The 22,443-nt window shown below is 44.0% G+C and overlaps 1 protein-coding gene across 1 annotated transcript in view; it reads left to right on the top strand.

Moving 5' to 3' along the window:
- LOC311131268 (syntaxin-8-like) overlaps window positions 1-22,443 on the top strand; it is a 47,776-nt gene that overhangs the window by 3,367 nt on the left and 21,966 nt on the right. The window contains exons 3-6 of the mRNA XM_084164138.1: window positions 2,310-2,404; window positions 2,701-2,811; window positions 6,003-6,133; window positions 10,163-10,255. Coding sequence (XP_084020264.1) covers window positions 2,310-2,404; window positions 2,701-2,811; window positions 6,003-6,133; window positions 10,163-10,255 — 430 coding nt within the window. The remainder of the gene's footprint in view (window positions 1-2,309; window positions 2,405-2,700; window positions 2,812-6,002; window positions 6,134-10,162; window positions 10,256-22,443) is intronic.

Below are 22,443 nucleotides of genomic sequence, written 5' to 3'. Positions count from 1 at the left end.
ACAGGTGTGTGCCTTTCCAAATCATGTCCAATCAATTGAATTTACCACAGGTGGACTCCAATCAAGTTTTAGAAACTTCTCAAGGATGATCAATGGAAACAGGAAGCACCTGAGCTCATTTTCGAGTCACATAGCAAAGGGTCTGAATACTTATGTAAGTAAGGTTTTTCCGTTTGTACTTTTTTAGAAATGTGAAAACATTTCTAAAAACCTGTTTTTGCTTTGTCATTATGGGGTATTGTGTGTACAGTTGTGGTAAAAAGTTTTGAGAATGACACAAATATTAATTTTCACATAGTCTGCTGCCTCAGTTTTTATGATGGCAATTTGCATATACTGCAGAATGTTATGAAGAGTGATCAGATGAATTGCAATTAATTGCAAAGTCCCTCTTTGCCGTGAAAATGAACTTAATCCCCAAAAAACATTTCCACTGCATTTCAGCCCTGCCACAAAAGGACCAGCTGCCATCATGTCAGTGATTATCTCGTTAACACAGGTGAGAGTGTTGACGAGGACAAGGCTGGAGATCACTCTGTCATGCTGATTGAGTTAGAATAACAGACTGGAAGCTTTAAAAGGAGGGTGGTGCTTGAAATCATTGTTCTTCCTCTGTTAACCATGGTTACCTGCAAGGAAACGCGTGCCGTCATCATTGCTTTGCACAAAAAGGGCTTCACAGGCAAGGATATTGCTGCTAGTAATATTGCAACTAAATCAACCATTTATCGGATCATCAAGAACTTCAAGGAGAGAGGTTCAATTTTTGTGAAGAAGGCTTCAGGGCGCCCAAGAAAGTCCAGCAAGCGCCAGGACTGTCTCCTAAAGCTGATTCAGCTGCGGGATCGGGGCACCACCAGTGCAGAGCTCGCTCAGGAATGGCAGCAGGCAGGTGTGAGTGCATCTGCATGCACAGTGAGGCGAAGACTTTTGGAGGATGGCCTGGTGTCAAGAAGGGCAGCGAGGAAGCCACTTCTCTCCAGGAAAAACATCAGGGACAGACTGATATTCTGCAAAAGGTACAGGGATTGGACTGCTGAGGACTGGGGTAAAGTCATTTTCTCTGATGAATCCCCTTTCCGATTGATTGGGGCATCCGGAAAAAAGCTTGTCCGGAGAAGACAAGGTGAGCGCTACCATCAGTCCTGTGTCATGCCAACAGTAAAGCATCCTGAGACCATTCATGTGTGGGGTTGCTTCTCAGCCAAGGGAGTGGGCTTACTCACAATTTTGCCTAAGAACACAGCCATGAATAAAGAATGGTACCAACACATCCTCCGAGAGCAACTTCTCCCAACCATCCAAGAACAGTTTGTTGATGGAGCACCTTGCCATAAGGCAAAAGTGATAACTAAGTGGCTCGGAGAACAAAACATCGACATTTTGTGTCCATGGCCAGGAAACTCCCTAGACCTTAATCCCATTGAGAACTTGTGGTCTCCTCAAGAGGCGGGTGGACAAACAAAAACCCACAAATTCTGACAAACTCCAAGCATTGATTATGCAAGAATGGGCTGCCATCAGTCAGGATGTGGCCCAGAAGTTAATTGACAGCATGCCAGGGCGGATTGCAGAGGTCTTGAAAAAGAAGGGTCAACATTGCAAATATTGACTCTTTGCATAAACTTAATGTAATTGTCAATACAAGCCTTTGACACTTATGGAATGCTTGTACTTATACTTCAGTATACCATAGTAACATCTGACAAACATATCTAAAAACACTGAAGCAGCAAATGTTGTGAAGACCAATACTTGTGTCATTCTCAAAACTTTTGACCACGACTGTAGATTGATGAGGGAATACAATGATTGAATCTATTTTAGAATAAGGCTGTAGCGTGCATGCGCCCGGCCCCCACAAGGAGCCGCTAGAGTGCGATGGGACAAGGACATCCCAGCCAGCCAAACCCTCCCCTAACCCGGACGACGCTGGGCCAATTGTGTGCCGTCTCATGGGTCTTCCAGTCGCGGCCGGCTGCGAAACAGCCCAGGATCGAACCCGGATCTGTAGTGACACCTCTAGCACCGCAATGCAATGCCTTAGACCGCTGCGCCACTCGGGAGGCCCAGCTTGACATTTTTTATGAATTTCTAAATTTGTCGACAAACCAAATTCAACTTTGACATTATGGGGTATTGTGTGTAGATCAATGACAAGAAATCTCAATTTTTAATTCAGGTTGTAACACAACAAAATGTTGAAAAAAAGTAAAGGGGTGTGAACACTTTCTGAAGGCACTGTAGCTACTGTATTTGACCATTTCTGTTAAGGAATTGATTGTAAAAGTGTTTATTTGTCTGTCCAGATCAACATGACACTGCGAGCGTCGCTACAGAAGCTGAAACAGAACATCACCCAGCTCAGAGAGAGTTTGCTCCGAGCCTCGTCCTCCCGGCGCATGTATCCTTCCTCCTGGTCATGTGACTGATGATACGCAGTACAGTGAACCAAACCGGTTTGGTTTCACATTCATGACACTGCAGTGTTGTTGTATGGAAAGGTCCTGTAGAGGGCAGTGTTTTGTAAGAAATTGCATCTAACCTTCACTCTCTGCAATGAGAATGTGTGAATTGCATTGTCTGTTACTTTAAAGATTAATGACAGTAGTATGATAGGCCAAGTCCTTGTTAAAAATATATTGTATTTTTTACCATCATTTTACCATAATCTCGACCTTAACACAACCGCCCCTCCAGAATGCAGTCGGAAGCCGATCGGAGACAGAACCTTGTGGACGACCTGGTCACCAGGGACAAGCAGCTAAATGCCACGTTCAAGGGTGACGTTACACAGCCAGAGCCCTCGAGGTATATCTCCCTCTTACAGCTCGTTAAGTATAAGTCATTCACACACACACACACACACACACACACACACACGGCTCATTAAGTCTCCTTTTAGCATACGCCACTCATTGTAAGTGAATGTAAATGCTCCAGAACCTCAACATCAGTCATAGGCAATTGGTGATGCACCAAAGCCCATCCTGCCAGCGGAGAACTATATTTTTCTATCTGCTAGTACTGCCAATTAATCTGAGTCTTGACTTTGTCTCAGCCCAGAGGGGTCTAACGGATCCACGGTTTCCTTTGAGGATAAGTCACTGGTCACTAACTTTGTGTGCAAAGAAAGTCTTCGGACTTCCGTACAACCTTTTGTTTGACCTCATCCGACGCCATTGGAAGTCTGGTCTGCCATATTGGGGGCCGGCGCAGGGCAGTTGACTTCTGAATCACTCAGTTTCTCATTCATCAAGAGGCTTTACTTGCCTTGCACTGGTGATCACACGCTTGGCACTTCCCGAAACTGGTACGCTGGATGAAAAAAGTGCAACCCGAGCTTTTCGAGTTTACAGTTTATCACTCTCCGCTGAGCTCATATCCTCATCCTGTCATCCTCATCCGCCAGTGGACCAATCAAAGCACTGGACGCCACCGGCTATATCCTGTATTCTCATATTATTCCTAATTGTAGTGACAGCTCTGCACAGGAGCTTAGGAAAACACTTAGGAAAACGGTAATTACTTAGCATCGGGCTTGACCTGCCCCATCCCAGGTGACATGAATTTGGACAGTCGGGAGGTGAAATGAATGACGCTCACTCAGTGGTAATGGCACAGACTTCCGCTTTCAGGTTTTGAGTATGTATTGTATGTGAAATTAAATGAGAGTCAAACCCCATTCATTTGACAGGATCGTGTTCTTTTAATAACACACAGGCTACAGGGATAATACAGAGGTTTTCAATTTACCACAGCAAAGCACTGCAGTGTGTGCCTTCTGCCTGAACCAAGGCAGCTTACCTTCAAAGAATAGTGGAATGGCCATATGGGGTAAAAGTGTGCTAAAACTCACAATCAGTCATCGATTGATCAAATTAGCAGACTTTAGAAACGTTAAACTCTTTTCTTATTAGTCTGATCTGAGACTGCTCCGTTTATACGTGTTTCGATTAATCCACTTTGGGGCTAAAAGCGGGGAGGGAAGGGAATGCTTGCTTTCATCTTTTTATAGATCCCACACCCAATTACGAACATTGGTGGCCCATAACTAAATCAAATGACAACTAATGAATTACACGGTTGATCTTACTCATGTGATCTTACCGTTTCAAGTTTGCCCGGGAAACTATATACTGATGTACAGTGTGTAGTGTACTTTGATGCTGACGTGGGGTGGGTGGATGATTTGGGAGGGGTGGGTAGTGGGTAGGTAGGCCTGGCACTCAGTGTGTGGTCTTTGAGGTGGGTGGGTATTAGCCTCGCTTGGATAACCTAAGCTGTTCCATTTTTTTGAGGAGTGAGGTTTGTTGGGGATAAGGGGGCTTATTTTATTTGTGAAACAATACATTAGAGAGAGATTAGCCTCTAATCAAGCAAAGAAGGGACATGGCGCCTCCATTTTGAAGGCTCACTGCACCCCTGACCCCCTTGGAACCCCCTCTCCCCTCTACCACCCCTTTTCCCTCTACCACCCCTTTTCCCTTTCCCAATAACCTCTCCTTTATATTTGATCACTCCTGCAAAAAGTCGGAATGAGTTAAATCGGCCCTGTCCGAGTTAGAGCCTTAGAGGCCTGTCTGTCTGTCGGTTCCTCGGTGGCGGGGGTGTGTGATGCGGGCTGCCCAGAGATGCCTGATTAAGTTGGCGGGCCCCAGTGGGCGGTTAATTGGATAAGCTTTAATCTTCACACGGCGGGAGGAAGTGGAGATCCGCCACGCGGTAGGATAGTTACCAAACATGTCAGAAAGATTAGTTTAGCGCTGGCTGCCGGCCTCCTTGTCTCGCCCCGGCCGCCGCTGCAAAGGAAGCTGGGCCAAGGAATAAAGAGAGGGAGATGGGGTGCTTCAAACTTCACACTCGCCCTCGGAAAGCGGAAGGAAGGAGGTGGCGTCATGGCGCCATGCTTGAAACACATCACAACAAACTTTGAGCGCAAATTTAGGACAACCTGTCCTGTCCTATACCAGCGGAAGGAGAGGAACTTCATAAAGTCAACAAGTATACCTAATTGAGGTTTCTGATCACACAATTCCTTTACCTGCTGACATTGTGGATTGTTATCCTCACAGTGGTTAAGAGCATGGAATCACATCTACAATAACATGTTTTTCATTCTTTTCAACATGGTGTACCACAAGGATTTGATGAGCCATATGATATTGTAGTAAATGGGCTTTGTTAAGGGAAGTGGAGGAGAATCCTTGAGATTTAAGTGGCTACTTCAGACAGCCAATGGCTATCATCCTAATTCCACTGTCAGCCAATGGCTGTCCCCCAAGGTCCCCTGACAGCCAATGCCAGTCCTCCAGTCAGCCCAGTCAGCACTGTCTGAGGTGAATTGCTGGTCCTGGGTCTGACCAGTAGGTGACACTGTCTTGACGGACAGGGTTGATCTATCTGTACTAAGAGAGACCTCAACACCTCACCACAACACAACCTCGGGGTCTGAGGCAGCCTTTAGACAGCTTTTTCCCATTACCAGAAAAATAGCTTGAAACCACACAACAGTGTTAAGCACTACACAACACAATAAGAGCACTCTGGTCTGCCTGCTGTTTGTGTGTGTGTGTGTGTCTGTGTGTGTCCGTTTGTGTCAGTCAGAGTGAAACCCGGCTGGAACCTTGAGGGCCTGTGGCTGTGTATGATTAGCATGCAGTGTTTACATGTCGAACAAGCCGGTCCTAGTTTTTTTTTAAAGCAACAAAACATATCTGCTTCCTTGTTCAGAAAGTAAAAACCAAACAAGAAAAGAAATAAGCGTTGTCTCATCTGAAGGGTTCTGAAGGGAAGGAAATGTTATTTGTTGTTACAAAAGTCGACATCAGATGAGTAACAGGAGTGTTACAGATGTAATTGCTTGCTACAGAGGTTGTACCGTGGGTTGACAATGTGTGTCGGTTGTTCTGACGTGTGTCCCGGCCCGGTGATTGACAGGTACAGGGAGTGCGTTCGCTACACCCTTGGCATGCTGATCATGTTGTTGTGACGTTCCCCAGGTCGACCCTGATGACGGGGGCGGGGGGAGAAGGAGGGGCCGCGGCCAACCCCTGGCTGGTCAATGAGCCAGAGGAGACCAGGGGCCTGGGCTTCTCCCAGATCAAACAGCAGCAGCAGCGCATCATCGAAGGTAAGGTTACACAACGTTCAGATAACAATGTATGGTATAGAGCAGATATGATTGTCTGTCAGGTAGACTAGAGGGTGTTGTCAGCTCTATTCATTTTATATCTATCTGCAAAGGTCAGAACGTTTCACATCACTGACTCTGAATAGACCCCTGATCAGATCTAGGATCAGCTTGTACCTTCAGAGTCCTAACTTTACCCATTAGAGGAGGGGGATGGAAAACTGACCTGTGATCAGTGCCTCTAGTAGAAAACACAGAGGTGGCAGTCCTCCTCGAGGCTACACCTTGATAACTATATCCACACTGTCACAGGATGAGGTGAACACAGTAACTCACATTCAGCAGATACGTTTTCCCTGCATCTCCCAGTTCCTAAATGTTCCCACATGCACTGTAACTGCAACATCCAGGCTGATCCTAGTACAGTTCACCTGACTCCACATGACTCTCCTCTGTTATGTCTCCATTACGGTTCTGGTTGCGATCTGGCTATTGTCCGTATTGTATGGGGATACAGTGAAACCGCATCAAGGTTTTAAGCCCCCATTGGGATTTCCGGTTGGAAGTTTAGGGCCTATAGTGAGCGACCAAATCTGTGGTCGCCTGGATTCCTGTGGTGGTGTCTGTGTCAAATACAGAGACAAGGGGCCTTCTCCTCACCAATTCCCTGAACCCCATGGAGCACATACTAAAACCTGGACAAACTCAGTGTAACACTACTCCACTGTAAAATTGTGATAGAGAATAATAGTTTCCCACAAGTTATGTATCCGTCTCTTTCATAAAGTTACTTTTCAGCTGCCCCGCTCTTCTTTTTCACCCGGTACAGTTAGACCAGTTAGAATAACAGAAGTCAGGCTGAGGTGTTTGTGTGTTTGTGCGTACATGCATGTCTTTGTCGTGTGTGTGTTTTAACCTCTACGGGATCGGTGTCCCGTATACGGGACGGTTGAGCTAACATGCACTAATGTGATTAGCATGACTGTTGTAAGAGTAACAGCAAACTTTCCAGGACATAGACATGTCTTATATGGGCAGAAAGCTTAAATTCTTGTTAATCTAACTGCACTGTCCAATTTACAGTAGCTATTACAGTGAAAAAATACCATGCTATTGTTTGAGGAGAGTGCACAACAACAAAAAACGCATCACGGCAACTGGTTTGATACATTCACCTCTGAAGGTAAATAATGTACTTACATTCAGTAATCTTGCTCTGATTTGTCATCCTATGGGTCCCAGAGATAAAATGTAGCATAGTTTTGTTTGATAAAAATCCATTTTTATATTCAAATGTAGGAACTGGGTTCTACAGTTTGAACCCCTGCAGTCTCTGGCTTCACACCCAACCCGCCCGGCCATCTAGATGTGTGAAAGTTAATGTCTAAGCTAATGATCCATCATGTATGACATTCCTGGGAGTGTGTAAACTTACATTTTGTATTACCATATCATTTTTGTATGTTCTCTATAGTTGCGTACTTGAAAATGTATCAATTGACCAATTCGGCACATTTGGGCAGACTTGATACAAAATAGTTCAGTATTGCAACGCTTCACTGGATCAATCTGAAACGTTGCGTACACACTGCTGCCATCTAGTGGCCAAAATCTAGATTGCGCCTAAACTGCAATATTATATTGTGGCCTTTCTCTTGCATTTCAAAGATGATGGAACAAAAAAACAAAAAACTCAGGTTTTTTGTTTGTATTATCTTTTAACAGATCCAATGTGCTTTATTCTCCTACATTAATTTCACATTTAAAATTTCCTGTAAAATGGTATCAAGAATATGCATATCCTTGCTTCAGGTCCTGAGCTACAGGCAGTTAGATTTGGGTATGTCATTTTAGGCGAAAATTGAAAAAAAAGGGTCCTATCCTTAAGAGGTTAAGTGCTGAGTGAATCAGAGCTGAACCCCAATAGCATAGCTTGTCATTCCTACTCACCAAATGGTTGCCATGTGAAATCACAGTGCACTAAGTATTAAAATGTATTCACTCACTAACTGTAAGTCGCTCTGGATAAGAGCGTCTGCTAAATGACTAAAATGTAAAAAATAACTAAATTGCTCCCTCTCTACCAATGGTTCATTAACAGTATTTGCATGTGGGTTGAATGGGGTTTTCCTAATTGTGGGTTGTTTATTGATGAACTGTATAATGCAGGAATCATCAACTAGATTCAGCTACAGGCCTATTTTGTTTTCTTGAGGGGATGGTCAGGGGGACGGAACACAATTACAAATAATTTGTAGACTGCAAATTGACTGCAAGAAGCCCAAACAGATATAATATTTGACTAAAACATAATATTTCCAAATCTTGCTTACGTTTGTATACGATCACATATATCTCTCTATAATGTGTGGGAATACTTTGGAACAGATTACCAAAATGAAATCACTTGGAGCTGATTTGCTGGTGTTTTTACAGTCTTATGTCCAACAACAAAAATAAATAAATATATATACAGTGCCTTTAGAAATTATTCACACCCCTTTACTTTTTCCACATTTTGTTGTGTTACAAGGTGGGATTAAAATGGATTTAATTGTAATTTTTTGTCAACGATCGACACAAAATACTCTGTCAAAGTGGAAAAAGATTCTAACATTTGTAAAATAAATAGAAAAGTAATCATCAATACATGTTAGAATCACCTTTGGCAGCAATTACAGCTGTGAGTATTTCTGGGTAAGTCTAAGAGCTTTGCACACCTGGATTGTACAGTAATTGGACATTATTCTTTTTTAAATTCATCAAGCTATGTCAAGTTGGTTGTTGATCATTGCTAGACAGCCATTTTCAAGTCTTGCCATAGATTTTCAAGCCGATTTAGGTCAAAACTGTAACTAGGCCACTCAGGAACATTCAATGTCGTCTTGGTAAGCAACTCCAGTGTATATTTGGTCTTGTGTTTTCTGTTATTGTCCTGCTGAAAAGTGAATTTGTCTCCCTGTGTCTATTGGAAAGCAGACTCAACCAGGGTTTTTTCTAGGATTTTGCCTTTGCTTAGCTCTATTCCGTTTCTTTTTATCCTAAGAAACTCCCTAGTCCTTGCCGATGACAAGCATACCCATAACATGATGCAGCCACCACCATGCTTGAAAATATGAATAGGGGTACTCAATGATGTGTTGTTTGATTTGCCCCAAACATCATTCTTTGTATTCAGGACATAAAGTTAATTTCTTATATATTTTTTTTGCAGTTTTACTTTAGTGCCTTATTGCAAACAGGATGCATGTTTTGGAATATTTGTATTCTGTACAGGCTTCTTTCTTTTCACTCTATCATTTAGATTAGTATTATTGAGTAACTACAATGTTGTTAATCCATCCTCAGTTTTCTCCTATCACAGCCATGAAACTCTGGAACTGGTTTAAAGTCACCATTGGCCTCATGGTGAAATTCCTGAGCGGTTTCCTTCCTCTCTGGCAACTGAGTTAGGAATCCATGCAACTTATTATGTGACTTGTTAAGCACATTTTTACCCCTGAATTTATTTAGGCTTGCCATAACAAAGGTGTTGAATACTTATTGACTCAAGTATTTTCAGCTTTTCATTTTTTATTAATTTTTAAAAAGAAATACAAATATTATTTCACTTTGACATTATGGGGTATTGTGTGTAGGTCAGTGCCCAAAAATCTCTATTTAATCAATTTTAAATTTGGGCTGTAACACAACAAAATGTGGAACAAGTCAAGGGGTATGAATACTTTCTGAAGGCACTGTAGCTATATACCTTTGAGGAAACAAATGTGTAGTTTAGCAGGTTGTCATCATAGTATCAATGCTTACCTTTGCAGCATATATATATTTTTTTGCTCAGAAAACTTGGAGGGCCAAAGAAAATCACCCGTGGGCCAAATTCATCCCAAGGGCCGCCAGTTTGGGAACCCTGGTATAATGTATAGGTCTCTCTCTTATGGAGCCTCTCTCTCTCTCCTTATTTCTGTCTCTCTCTATCATGCTGAACAGGGCTGAGTTAACCACTTTCTCTCTCTCCCTCTCTCTGAACAGTTCAGGATGCTGGGTTGGACGCGTTAGCCGCTGTCATCACCCGACAGAAGCTGATGGGTCAGGATATAGGCAACGAGCTGGACGAGCAGAATGGTAAGGAGGAGTGTATGTGTGTGTGGTACATCTACTATTGCTTCTGCGACCTACTCTGCATCAATCAGATAAGTCCACCCTACATTTCTCCCCTACAGTAAGACGCAAGCTCTTTAACATATTGTGTGTGTGTGTGTGTGTGTGTGTGTGTGTGTGTGTGTGTGTGTGTGTGTCTCCCTAAGAAGAGGAGGGTGTATATAGTTCATACATAGTTCTACCAGCCACACACTAGACCAGCCGCCACACCCTACTCCAAGTCACCGTGTGAAATCAATCAGACACGCTATTACTCCAGTCATGGAACATGGGTCATTCATATAATACCGTTTACATGCTGCTCCAAACCACCTTGGTCAGGGTCACAGAATTAAATAAAGTGTTCATCCCAAACGGCACCCTATTCCCTGGTCAAAAATAGTGCACTATATAGGGAATAGGGTGCCATTTGGGACGCAGCCGATGTATCTCTATGGTTAAAGTGAGCTCTCAGAAAACGTCTAGTCGTCCTTAGAAAAGAGCTCTGCTGGTGGTGGATATGTGACTGTGTCAGGCTGTATAGTCTGGTTAGGAGGAATGTGAGCTCCTGACGCACTGTTTTAATGCGTTTGCGGAGAGAGTCAAGTGCTGTCCTGGAATCAGATATGCTTTGAGGTAATGGCTGTGTTGCTGTAAATAGCTCTGTCATAGGAGGCAGACGGCGGGCAGAAGGCAGGTCTGAGCATATCGCTCCGGTTTGTCTACAGATGGAGGCACTTGAGAAAAGGTTGTAGGATGCATGATAATCATCATCTGTCTCGCAGAACCATTAGATAGTGGTCCTCTAGCTCAGCTGGTAGAGCACGGCGCTTGTAACGCCAGGGTAGTGGGTTCGATCCCCGGGACCACCCATACACAAAAAAAATTATGCACGCATGACTGTAAGTCGCTTTGGATAAAAGCGTCTGCTAAATGGCATATTATATTATATTATTATATATCTCATTGTTTCCTCAACTGTACACTCTACATCTCAACTCTACATTTCTTAGTTGTATCCACAAGAGACTCCAGTGTTGCCTGATTATTCGTTTTAAAGGTCCAATGCAGCAGCTTTTATCTCAATATCATATCATTTCTGGGTAACATTTAAGTACCTTGCTGGGATTGTTTTCAATAAAAACAATAAAAAAGAAACAAAAATAGCTTCTTAGCAAATAACCATTTCTTAAGAAACAATTTTGCTAGGACTGTCTGGGAGTGGTCTGAGTGGGGAAAACTAGCTGTTATTGGCAGAGAGGTTTGGGACTCTGTTTCTTATGGGTCTATTAACTAATTTACCATCTGGTGATGTCACCAGGCAGTCCAAACAGGCAGAAATTTCAGGCTGCCTTTTCAAACAACTCTTACACTAAAAGGGCATTATCCTAATTTTCAGAATTTCACAGTATTATTCCAACCTCCTAGTGTGGAAATATATTTAAAACACAGGAAAATCTTGTTTTTGACTGCACTGGACATTTAAAAAAAAACACTTCTTGCCACTTTTGGCCTTTGTCTCCTTTCAAAGCGATGTTTTCTGAGAACAGAATATGTTAGGGCCCTCTTGACATGTGGAGGACACCCACAGCCTATAGGAGGTAGAAGAAGATCGAGAGGGACTTCTTACAGGCTTGATGTCACTGTTTAGTGACTGTAGAGCGTATAGAGGGAGTGTGCTTAGTGGTCTGATAGAGGAATGTTACACTGAGTTCATTAGTTCCTGCTTGCTGTTCTTGGCATGTCCCGGGCACACCACAATGCCACAACCCTGGGGGCCAGACAATTAGTGGGCCATTGGACTAAATGGTGCTTTTCTTTCTCCCGCCATGAGCACAATGTGATGACATGATTGATGTTCTCTCCCTAAAGAGCCCAGACCCCTTCCTCTGGGGCATTGGAAATGTAGGCTATATCCCAATAATGTTAAATAACTTCTTAGTTATCTTGTTTTAGCCATAGCCCCAAAATCACACCATATTGTTTATATTCTTCAGCCGTTTTGATGGACACCTATGAATATTCAATGCATATTTCCATTTATTTATAGTGTGTTTATTTTAGACGGCCAGTTCCAAGTTAGGTCAGATGACTATGTATGGTCCTTTTCTGAGGCTGTACTCAAACAGGGATGTGTAATCGAATGACCTTGGAGATGGAAACAAACGCGTTTCCCTGCTGCTGCTGGGAACAAACAGTAGATGTTTGGCCTGTCATCCTCCCCGAGTCAGAGAGAGGGTAGCTACGGCTTGATTGGTTCAGCCTGCTCTCCTCTTACCTTATTGAGCTAGAGAGGGATCATTGGTTCCCCTTTAATCCGAGTCTGAACCAACGGTATTTCTCTTCTCTTTTTGCATTTATTTTTTAAGTGCATGGCGTCAGTGTTTCCAATAACAAGAGACCTCGGAGCGGCAAAACGGCCGGCGTGACGGCTGTAACTGTAACTGAGAGTCCGGGCCCGATGCCCCCGCAGCAAGTGAGCGGAGCGGGCGAATTAAAACTTCAGCCCTGATACAAAGTGGCTTTGATATTTTAGCGAGGCAGTCCACATTCCCTAAAGTGCACTTTGTCCACAGATTTTGATAACGGCTCTCTCTTTCACTCTTTCCCACTTTCCATATTTCGATCACTACCGAATGCATCTCCAAATGCAGCGTAGTCCCCTGTGTGTGTTCAAACTTCTAACCAGGTCCGCCTGTTGAAATTGAAACCTAACCCAGCAAATAAGAGTGTTAGGAGGCTCACTTGGTCAAGCGGACCGGCCCACCTGTATGCCTGAACCCAGGGGGGTTTACATAGAGGTGATAAAGAGAGGGATGAGGTGGAGGGGGGGATCCAATAGTGGATCAGTCCAACATCTTGCAGTCTCCACCGGCTTCCCATCTGAATTTACAGTGGGGCTCAGAGTTCACGAGGCCCACTGACTTCAGGCTATACACAGTCACATACACACAGGCCCTTAGGGCTCTGGAGCCTTCTGGCTTTCCTCGCTTTCTCTCTTCCTCCCCTCTTTACCTCTGCCTCCTCTTCTCCTACCTTCTCTGTCTTTTCTCTCCTTAACCTCTCTTTCCTCTTTCTCGCTCACTCTCTCTCTCGCTCTAATTTCCCTCCCTCTCTTTCTTTCTCTCTCTCTCCTTTACCTCTCTTTTCCCTCTCCTTTACCTCTCTTTTCCCTCTTTCTCTCTGCCTCCTCTCTACCACCTCTGCCTCGTCCACCTCTACCTCCTCTCTCTTTCTCCTCTGCCTCCTCCCATCTTCCCTCTCTCTGTTCTCCTATCCTCTCCCTCCTCTCTCCACCTACCTCCTCTCTCTACCTCCTCTCTCTTTCCTTCTTCTCTCTCTCCCCTCTCTGTGAGTTATGGCCGAGATGTCATGGTCCCAGAAGAGGTGTGGGACAGGTGGAAAAAGAGTATATATCACACAGCGTGGTGAGCAGGGGAGACCAGGGAAGGACTTCAAACAGCCAGGCATATTGATTGCTGTTGGCCTGGGAGTTCCCATGCTTGATTTAGGGGCCGAACAGTCCACATAGTGCCCCACAGGCCTTGCGGGTGCTGGGGGAGAGGAATCCCTGGCTGCAGGCTGGAGAAACTGGTGGTCTGGTGGGTGCCTTGGATCCACACCAAACCAAGCCATGCCACCCTGAAGACATCATACCACCCAGGCTCTGATGGGCATACTGTATTTGATGGTACAATTAAGAATGTGCTGGTGTTTTAAAAAGGTGTTTAAGCTATAGGGCTATATACACAAATGCATGATGGAATGCGGGCCTGCAGGCACACACGCACACACTCACGGCACACACTCACTGCACACACACACGACACACACACACACACACACACACACACACACACACACACACACACACACACACACACACACACACACACACACACACACACACACAACCTCATCTACCTTACATAACAGTCAACGCTTGATATGCCCTTATATGAGACACAGAGGTTCGATTAATGTTTTCTGCATACTTCGTGAGAATAAGTGTTTAGAATGTTTTTCTTGCAGAGTTGTACTTAAATTACTCGTATTATTGCTTCGTACAGCTTTGTGGGTGCTGCATTTCTTACTTGTATTAAATGACAAAATCGACAACGTAAAAAGTAACAGGATAGCAAAATGCTTTTGGAGAGGCAGGGAAAATTGATTTAATTTAAAAAGCCTAGACTCTGAAAATCCAAGTGTTCCCTTTTTCCGTATTTTTAGGGGTTCTGTTTTTCTTCTGATCTCAGTCCTGTTAGTGTTTCCCTATAAATAGATTAAGCTCTGTGCTCGGAGCTAGCCTCTGACCTGAGTGCAGTGGAGGTTGCAGTCGGCTCCTTTTTGGGAAAGAGCTTGAAGCTAAGGTCATCTGTGAAGGTGACCTGTTCTGAGTGTAAGAAATGAACCCAAGGCCCTCGGTTTCTCTTCCAGCCCTGTCTTAAAAAACACAATGAATCTACAATGAATGGTGAGGAAGAGTTGAGCTGAGTAGTAGCAATTTTAATCATCCCCAAGCTTTGCAGGTGTGAATTGTGAAGACAAGAAAGCCTTTTTCCCATATGGACAGTAGTTTGGTTCAATACCTATAAAAAGAAAAAGGCAATCAAAGTTTTTGGGTGTGAAGGTTATTTATGATGTGTATCATCACCAGGCGTATTCATATTTGCAACATAATGTGGCCGAAATCAACCATATTTTTATTTCCAAATTCAATGTGGCAGAAAATGTCCCTGTGCGTTTAACTAAAGTTTCTATATCAACAAAAGGAAGGTTTTTTGCTGCTAGAATCAACATTGTTTGACATTATTGGTGTTGATATTTCTCTTCATTCGGGTCTGGAACAATGACATCAGCCCGTGTCACAGTGGTCTGTGATTATGAGTGACGGGCAGTCTTGTAAAAGTGGGTCTTTTCGAGAGGCTGAGGAGGGTTCCAGCTTTAGAGACTAGTTTTCCATAATACATCCTCACTTTAGTTGGAATAACCAGGGAAAGGACAGTGTGTGGTTAGGCGTACAGGCGTACATGCATACACACACACACACACACACACACACACACACACACACACACACACACACGCACGCCCTTTCATTCCAGGGTTTGTCTATCTTCCCTATTACAAGCCTCATTAAAAATCCAACATGGTTGACCTGGGCTGATCAAATGGATGGATGAGTTCATTTATTTTCCACACACTGTTTGATGTTATTTAATCAACAAAGTTTCCCGCTAAGCCGAACCCCTCCAAATTCGCCACACACAAACCTTTCAGAGGAAGTAGTCACTGCAGTTTGTTCCGTTTTCTTTCATTTCTCCTTCCTCCACCGCTTCTCCAATTGAATAAATAGACTGTGGTCATGTGACGCCGCCGCCGAGTGTGCTGCTCGCCGCTTGCACATCAAATATCCCAGCAGTGACCTCTGTGTGTACTCCCGCCTGGCTTTTCTTCTGTTTGGCTAATAACACTCTGAGTGGATTTCACCATCGCTAGGCAACACGGTGTCCATATCATTCTGTTAGAGGACAATATTTCTGTGCAGAAGTGAGCTCATTCGGAACAGAGAGAGAGAAACAAAACTTCATTTAGATTAAGATCTGCTGGTGAAAGATTACGGAAAGATCCAAAAGGAAGAACGCTTTGAACAGATAAGAATACATCTGACCTAAACATCCAGGATTGTTATGTCTGACACTTGCTAAAAGATTGTTAGACGTGTATCCATTTCTGTATGAGTAAGTGATGACATGAGCCATATCAGGTCATAATAGGGGTCTATTATCAGTGTCTAGGACTTTCTTTGGGATAGCCTGGTCCCAGATCTGTTTGTGCGGTATAGCCAACTCTTATGGTTGTTTGGCATGACAATGACCATACAGTATATAGGACCTGGCAAGATGGCACAAACAGATCTGCGACCAGGCTATCTCTAGGCCTCAATAGTTAGCGACAACTACCACCCTCTCTCTTTGTAAAGCAGTCTTTATACTGGGAAGAAAAGGAGATATGTTTCTATGACATAGCCATTAGTCTGTTATTTCCCACTAATAATTACGTCATTGATTCACTGCTGCATCATCAGAGTCGTGGCCGGGGAACTTTAATGAGTTCCAAATAAATAGTGGAACCCGGGAAGGCGGGAACATTCTGGAACGTTTGTTAGAACTGCTGGAGGACCAGTGACCTCACCAGCGGGGTGGTCAACCCTGGCTGTGGAGAACAGAGCTCTTGGTCACACTCTTCAGAGAAACAGTCCCGCGAACAAATAAACTTACACTAATGGCGGTGCTCGGCGTCGAGGCTGAGCCCTGTTGCCGGGGCGAAGTCGACGATTGATTTATCGCCCGTCCTCTTTGCTCCAGCTGCGAGCCAAGGGTAGGGTGGTAGGGTAACACCTTAGTAGGGCGTGGAGATGGAGAAGGAGGGGTGGGGGTGGTGTTCGTGTCACGAAAATGGGTGTCGTCATACATGAAGACACGCCCAACTCTTGTTTGGTGTCACTGAGCTTTGAGTAGCAGTTACAAAGAGTGGAAATGACCAACTGACTTGGTGGCTGGAGTTTAACACGACTCTGCCCCACAGAGTTGGAAATAGTGAGGATTCTTCATGTACTAGATATAAGAAAATACCTCTTGTATACCTTCAATCCTAACACCTTAAAACAAGTCTGTTGGTGGTTCACGGACAGTTCTAAGGTTCAGGCTTAGTGTTATGGTGCTTTGGACGACTGAACGTGTCAAGTGCTACTGCTGGCTGCCGTGTTGCACCCTCTCTCATTGAAGAATAGCCTAATTTGACTTATTTTCCACAAATCTCTTTCTTCACTGAAGGTGTTCTGTGGAAGGCCTCCTTCCTGTAACAGTCTCAGAGCATGTACATATTTAGTCACTTCCTCTGAGTCGGGTGTTTATAGGTCAGAGTAGGGACGCTGATCAAAGGTCAGTTTGACATTTTCTTCCCTTATGATTAAGGTTAGGATTTGGGGAGGGTAAGCTGATCCTAGATCAGTACCTAGCCTCAGCTTTTATAACCGGGTTCATGCCCACTTGGTGACTGTGACTCTCTAAACTTCTGACTCAGATGGAAAATATTTTCTGAAAGGCCTGGGAACTTGCCAGAGGTTTGTGGACAGAACTCTGGGTGAGAAGGTGGTGAGCTGCACAGGTCTTTCCATGTGCAGTCATTTTAATAGCCTTTTTGGAAAAGGACATTTGAAATGACGTATTCTAAATATCTCACAGCAGTTAAGCTTCTCTCCTGCTTCTTTCTCACAGATATCATCTGACGAATGTGATCAAGTTGTAATTGAGCAAGAACTGGGAACAACCAATCCAGCGGGAGAAGCTGGTTGAAATTACGTCATTATCTAGGATAATGTCTACATTATCTGGGAATGTCTACTGTGCAGACTAGCGCTGCTGTAGGAGTGTGAATTCACTGCCCACCCCATTCATAATGACACTGCTCTGTGATCGAGTGACAAAAAATAGGCGGGAAAATGCTAGACGGGCCTCCTGTTTTACAAATCCTGACCTGGACACGATCAATCATGTGCCATCTCCTCCTTGTCCCATCCGATGGTGGTTGCATCCGTCTCTGTCTGGGGCACAGTGTCACTACGGCAGAGTGGAAGGGGACAAAGTAACAATGAGGCGGGGAAGGGGATTCAGGCAAAGGCAAGCGACCGCGACCGCATGGTGATGAATGATCCTCCGTTTGCGACCGCTAGTGAATTAGCATGTGGGAACTCAAAGGGTCTCTGGAGAAGGTAGCTTCATCAATCAAACGTCTACTTAAGTTTTCCCTGTGAGATTGATTCACTCTTTACAGCACATTCCATTTGCTGGCCTTGCATGTGCCATGTCCCTGATTTGCAAATGGTTTCACTATTTTCACTTCCCAATGGCTTCGTCTTTGAGGTTCCATTTGCTTGTCTTGCACTGTCTTACCAATGGCTCGTGAGGCATTTGGTCAGTTTCTCCTATTTTCTTTTCAGAGGGGGTTTGTGACAAAGATGTGGTGGTCCGGATAACAAAGACACAGTCCAGCTGGAGGAGAGAGGAGAGAGCTTGGCGGCAAACTGCAATTCATGTGTTAAAGAGTTTACAAGTCAGGATTGATTAAGTCATATCCTTTTCATGGAAGTCCAAGCTTTGGAACTCTGGAACTTTTTCAGGTTGTGTAGTTGTACCTTAGCTTGATCCCAGATCTGTTTGTGCCATCTTGCCAGCTCCTAATGTCATTGGCGTGACCGCACATGACAGCACAGACAGATCTGGGACCAGGCTAGTGTAGTACTACCTCAACCAACAAGTGATTTAAAGAGATATTATCCCAATGCATGGACTCCCCTGCCAATGGTGGTTTGTGAAGAAAGGCCACATACCTAAACGAGTGTCTAATGTTTCCTTCTGTGGCTGAACTGGAGAAGTGCCAATAGGCTCATTCTCCAGTCACACATTCAACAGCATTATATAGCGACACTGACACTGGAGAAAAAGTGGTCATACCTGGCATCGGTCGGGGCTTTCCCATGTGTTATACACGTTGGAATTGTTTGTGTTTTGGGTGACACAGTATTGCCATTCCTCTCATCTCAGGCACTTCCCATGATTCATATGAAGTTTGGGATCTGAAACAGCAGACCAAGAATACACAGACTATCTCTGTGTAGATCTGTATTGTGGTCGAGGCTAAACAACTTGTTTTCCCTGTGCATATGGCAGTCTACTGTTAACCATTTAAATACTGTCGCAGCTCAGCAACCTCGATAAAAGCTTTTGTTTTTGTCTTTAAGAGCGAGAAAGAGGAGGGAGCAAGAGAGAGAGAGTTCTCAGCTTTATTGTATTTTTATTTTATATTTTTATAGATGCCATAAAGCATGTGGGAGGTATTCCCGCCATCGGTCCAGGCTGCAGTCTTGCTCGGTGGATCTTGGCTTTGATTAGCTGCTATACATCTGGAACGAATGTGGCGCTCCGCTCGTGACAGTCGTTAGCCACACACGCACATACACGAACACACACACATTAGCAGCAGAAATGAGACCCATGTTAAAAGGCAACTGGCAGGAATTCCCAGACGGCAGCAAAGAGGAGTGATCTATGGGTGTGCAAACTATGTGACAGAGAGGGCGAAGCACGACCCGGAGAGGGAGATTTTACACCTCCTCACACTCACATTCTTTGTCATGTTAGGACAACTGTACGGAAAGTAAATATAATTCTTTAGGAAAAGTCTAATTTCTTTTCCAAACCAGTCTTTTTTCTCTCTCTTTTTTGCACCAACAATGTCAGTGCAGTGTAAACGTACATTGCAGAGACAGGCAGGTTCCGGCACATTCACAAATATGAGTGATAGTGGCATATGTGTATAAAAAAGTATATTAAACAGTCATTTGCAGCGGAATATGAACGAGATGACAGATTAAAAGCGAGCTGTTTTCAAAACACACTGAGGAATGGGAATGCATTACAATGCGGTTAACCCTAATTTAACTTTAATGATCATTTACTCTTTTAACACAATTTGCTAGATTTTAATGTGGCCTTGTTTAGCTCGCTTCACCACCAAAGAGTGAACAGCTTTGAGAGAAGAGGCAGGATAAAAAAGCACTTGTTCATGTACAGTTCATGTAGTTTGGACACACCTACTCATTCAAGGGTTTTTCTTTATTTTTACTATTTTCTACGTTGTAGAATAATAGTGAAGACATCAAAACTATGAAATAACACATATGGAATCATATAGGAACCAAAAAACTGTATACCATTTGCCTTGATGACAGCATTGCACACTATTGGCATTCTCTCAACCAGCTTCATGAGGTAGTCACCTGGAATGCATTTCAATTAACAGGTGTGCCTTGTTAAAAGTTAATTTGTGGAATTTCTTTCCTCCTTAATGGGTTTGAGCCAATCAGTTGTGTTGTGACAAGGTAGGGGTGGTATACAGAAGATAGCCCTATTTGGTAAAAGCCCAAGTCCATATTATGGCAAGAACAGCTCAAATAAGCAAAGAGAAACGACAGTCCATCATTACTTTAAGACATGAAGGTCAGTCAATGAGGAACATTTCAAGAACTTTGAAAGTTTCTTCAAGTGCAGTCGCAAAAACCATCAAGCGCTATGATGAAACTGGCTCTCATGAGGACCGCCACAGGAAAGGAAGTCCCAGAGTTACCCCTGCTGCAGAGGATGAGTTAATTAGAGTTACCAGCCTCAGAAATTGCAGTCCAAATAAATGCTTCAAAGAGTTCAGGTAACAGACGCATCTCAACATCAACTGTTCAGAGGAGACTGCGTGAATCAGGCCTTCATGTTTTTTTGGGGTTTTTTTCACCTTTATTTAACCAGGTAAGCCAGTTGAGAACAAGTTCTCATTTACAACTGCGACCTGGCCAAGATAAAGCAAAGCAGTGCGATAAAAACAACAACACAGAGTTACATATGGGGTAAACAAAACAAAAAGTCAAAAATACAACAGAAATTATATATACAGTGTGTGCGAATGTAGTAAATTATGGAGGTAAGGCAATAAATAGGCCATAGTGCAAAATTGTTACAATTTCGTATTAACACTGGAATGATAGATGTGCAAATAGAGATACTGGGGTGCAAATTAGCAAAATAAATAACAATATGGGGATGAGGTTGTTGAGTGGGCTAATTTCAGAATGGCTGTGTGCAGTGATCGGTAAGCTGCTCTGACAACTGGTGCTTAAGTTAGTGAGGGAGATAAGAGTCTCCAGCTTCAGAGATTTTTGCAGTTCGTTCCAGTCAATGGCAGCAGAGAACTGGAAGGAATGGCGGCCACTACGGGTGGGTGTTGCTATGGTGACCAGTGAGCTAAGATAAGGAGGGGATTTGCCTAGTAGTGATTTATAGACCTGGAGCCAGTGGGTTTGGCGACGAATATGTAGTGAGGACCAGCCAACAAGAGCGTACAGGTCACAATGGTGAGTAGTATATGGGGCTTTGGTGACAAAACGGATTGCACTGTGATAGACTACATCCAATTTTCTGAGTAGAGTGTTGGAGGCTATTTTGTAAATGACATCGCCGAAGTCAAGGATCGGTAGGATAGTCAGTTTTACGAGGGCATGTTTGGCAGCATGAGTGAAGGAGGCTTTGTTGCGAAATAGGAAGCAGATTCTAGATCTAACTTTTGATTAGAGATGCTTAATGTGAGTCTGGAAGGAGAGTTTACAGTCTAACCAGACACCTAGGTATTTGTAGTTGTCCACATACTCTAGGTCAGACCCGCCGAGAGTAGTGATTCTAGTCGGGTGGACGGGTGCAAGCAGCGTTCGGTTGAAGAGCATGCATTTAGTTTTACTAGTGTTTAAGAGCAGTTGGAGGCTACAGAAAGAGTGTTGTATGGCGTTGAAGCTCGTTTGGAGGTTTGTTAACACAGTGTCCAATGAAGGCCAGATGTATACAAAATGGTGTCGTCCGCATAGAGGTGGATCCGAGCGTCACCAGCAGCAAGAGCGACATCATTGATATACACAGAGAATAGAGTTAGCATGAGAATTGAACCCTGTGGCACCCCCATAGAGACTGCCAGAGGTCCAGACAACAGGCCCTCCGATTTGACACATTGAACTCTATCTGAGAAGTAGTTGGTGAACCAGGCGAGGCAGTCATTTGAGAATTGCTGCAAAGAAACCACTACTAAAGGACACCAATAAGAAGAAGAGAATTGCTTGGGCCGAGAAACACAAGCAATGGACATTAGACCGGTGGAAATCTGTCCTTTTGGTCTGATGAGTCCAAATTGGAAATTTTTGGTTCCAACCGCCGTCTCTTTGTGATACGCAGAGTAGGTGAACGGATGATCTCCGCATGTGTGGTTCCGACCATGAAGCATGGAGGAGGAGGTGTGATGGTGTGGGGGTGCTTTGCTGCTGACACTGTCAGTGATCTATTTAGAATTCAAGGTAAACTTAACCAGCATGTCTACCACAGCATTCTGCAGCGATACGCCATCCCGTCTGGTTTGCGCTTAGTGGGACTATAATTTGTTTTTCAACAGGTCAAGGACCCAACACCCCTCTAGGTTGTGTAAAGGCTATTTGACCAAGAAGGAGATTTATGGAGTGCTTCATCAGATGACCTGGCCTCCACAATCACCCGACCTCAACCCAATTGAGGTGATTTGGGTTG

The sequence above is a fragment of the Coregonus lavaretus genome, assembly GCF_964263955.1.
Source record: "Coregonus lavaretus genome assembly, chromosome: 6".
Taxonomy (NCBI): domain Eukaryota; kingdom Metazoa; phylum Chordata; class Actinopteri; order Salmoniformes; family Salmonidae; genus Coregonus; species Coregonus lavaretus.
Note: the sequence above shows the minus strand (reverse complement) of the source record. Positions and strands in the feature narration are given on the sequence as shown.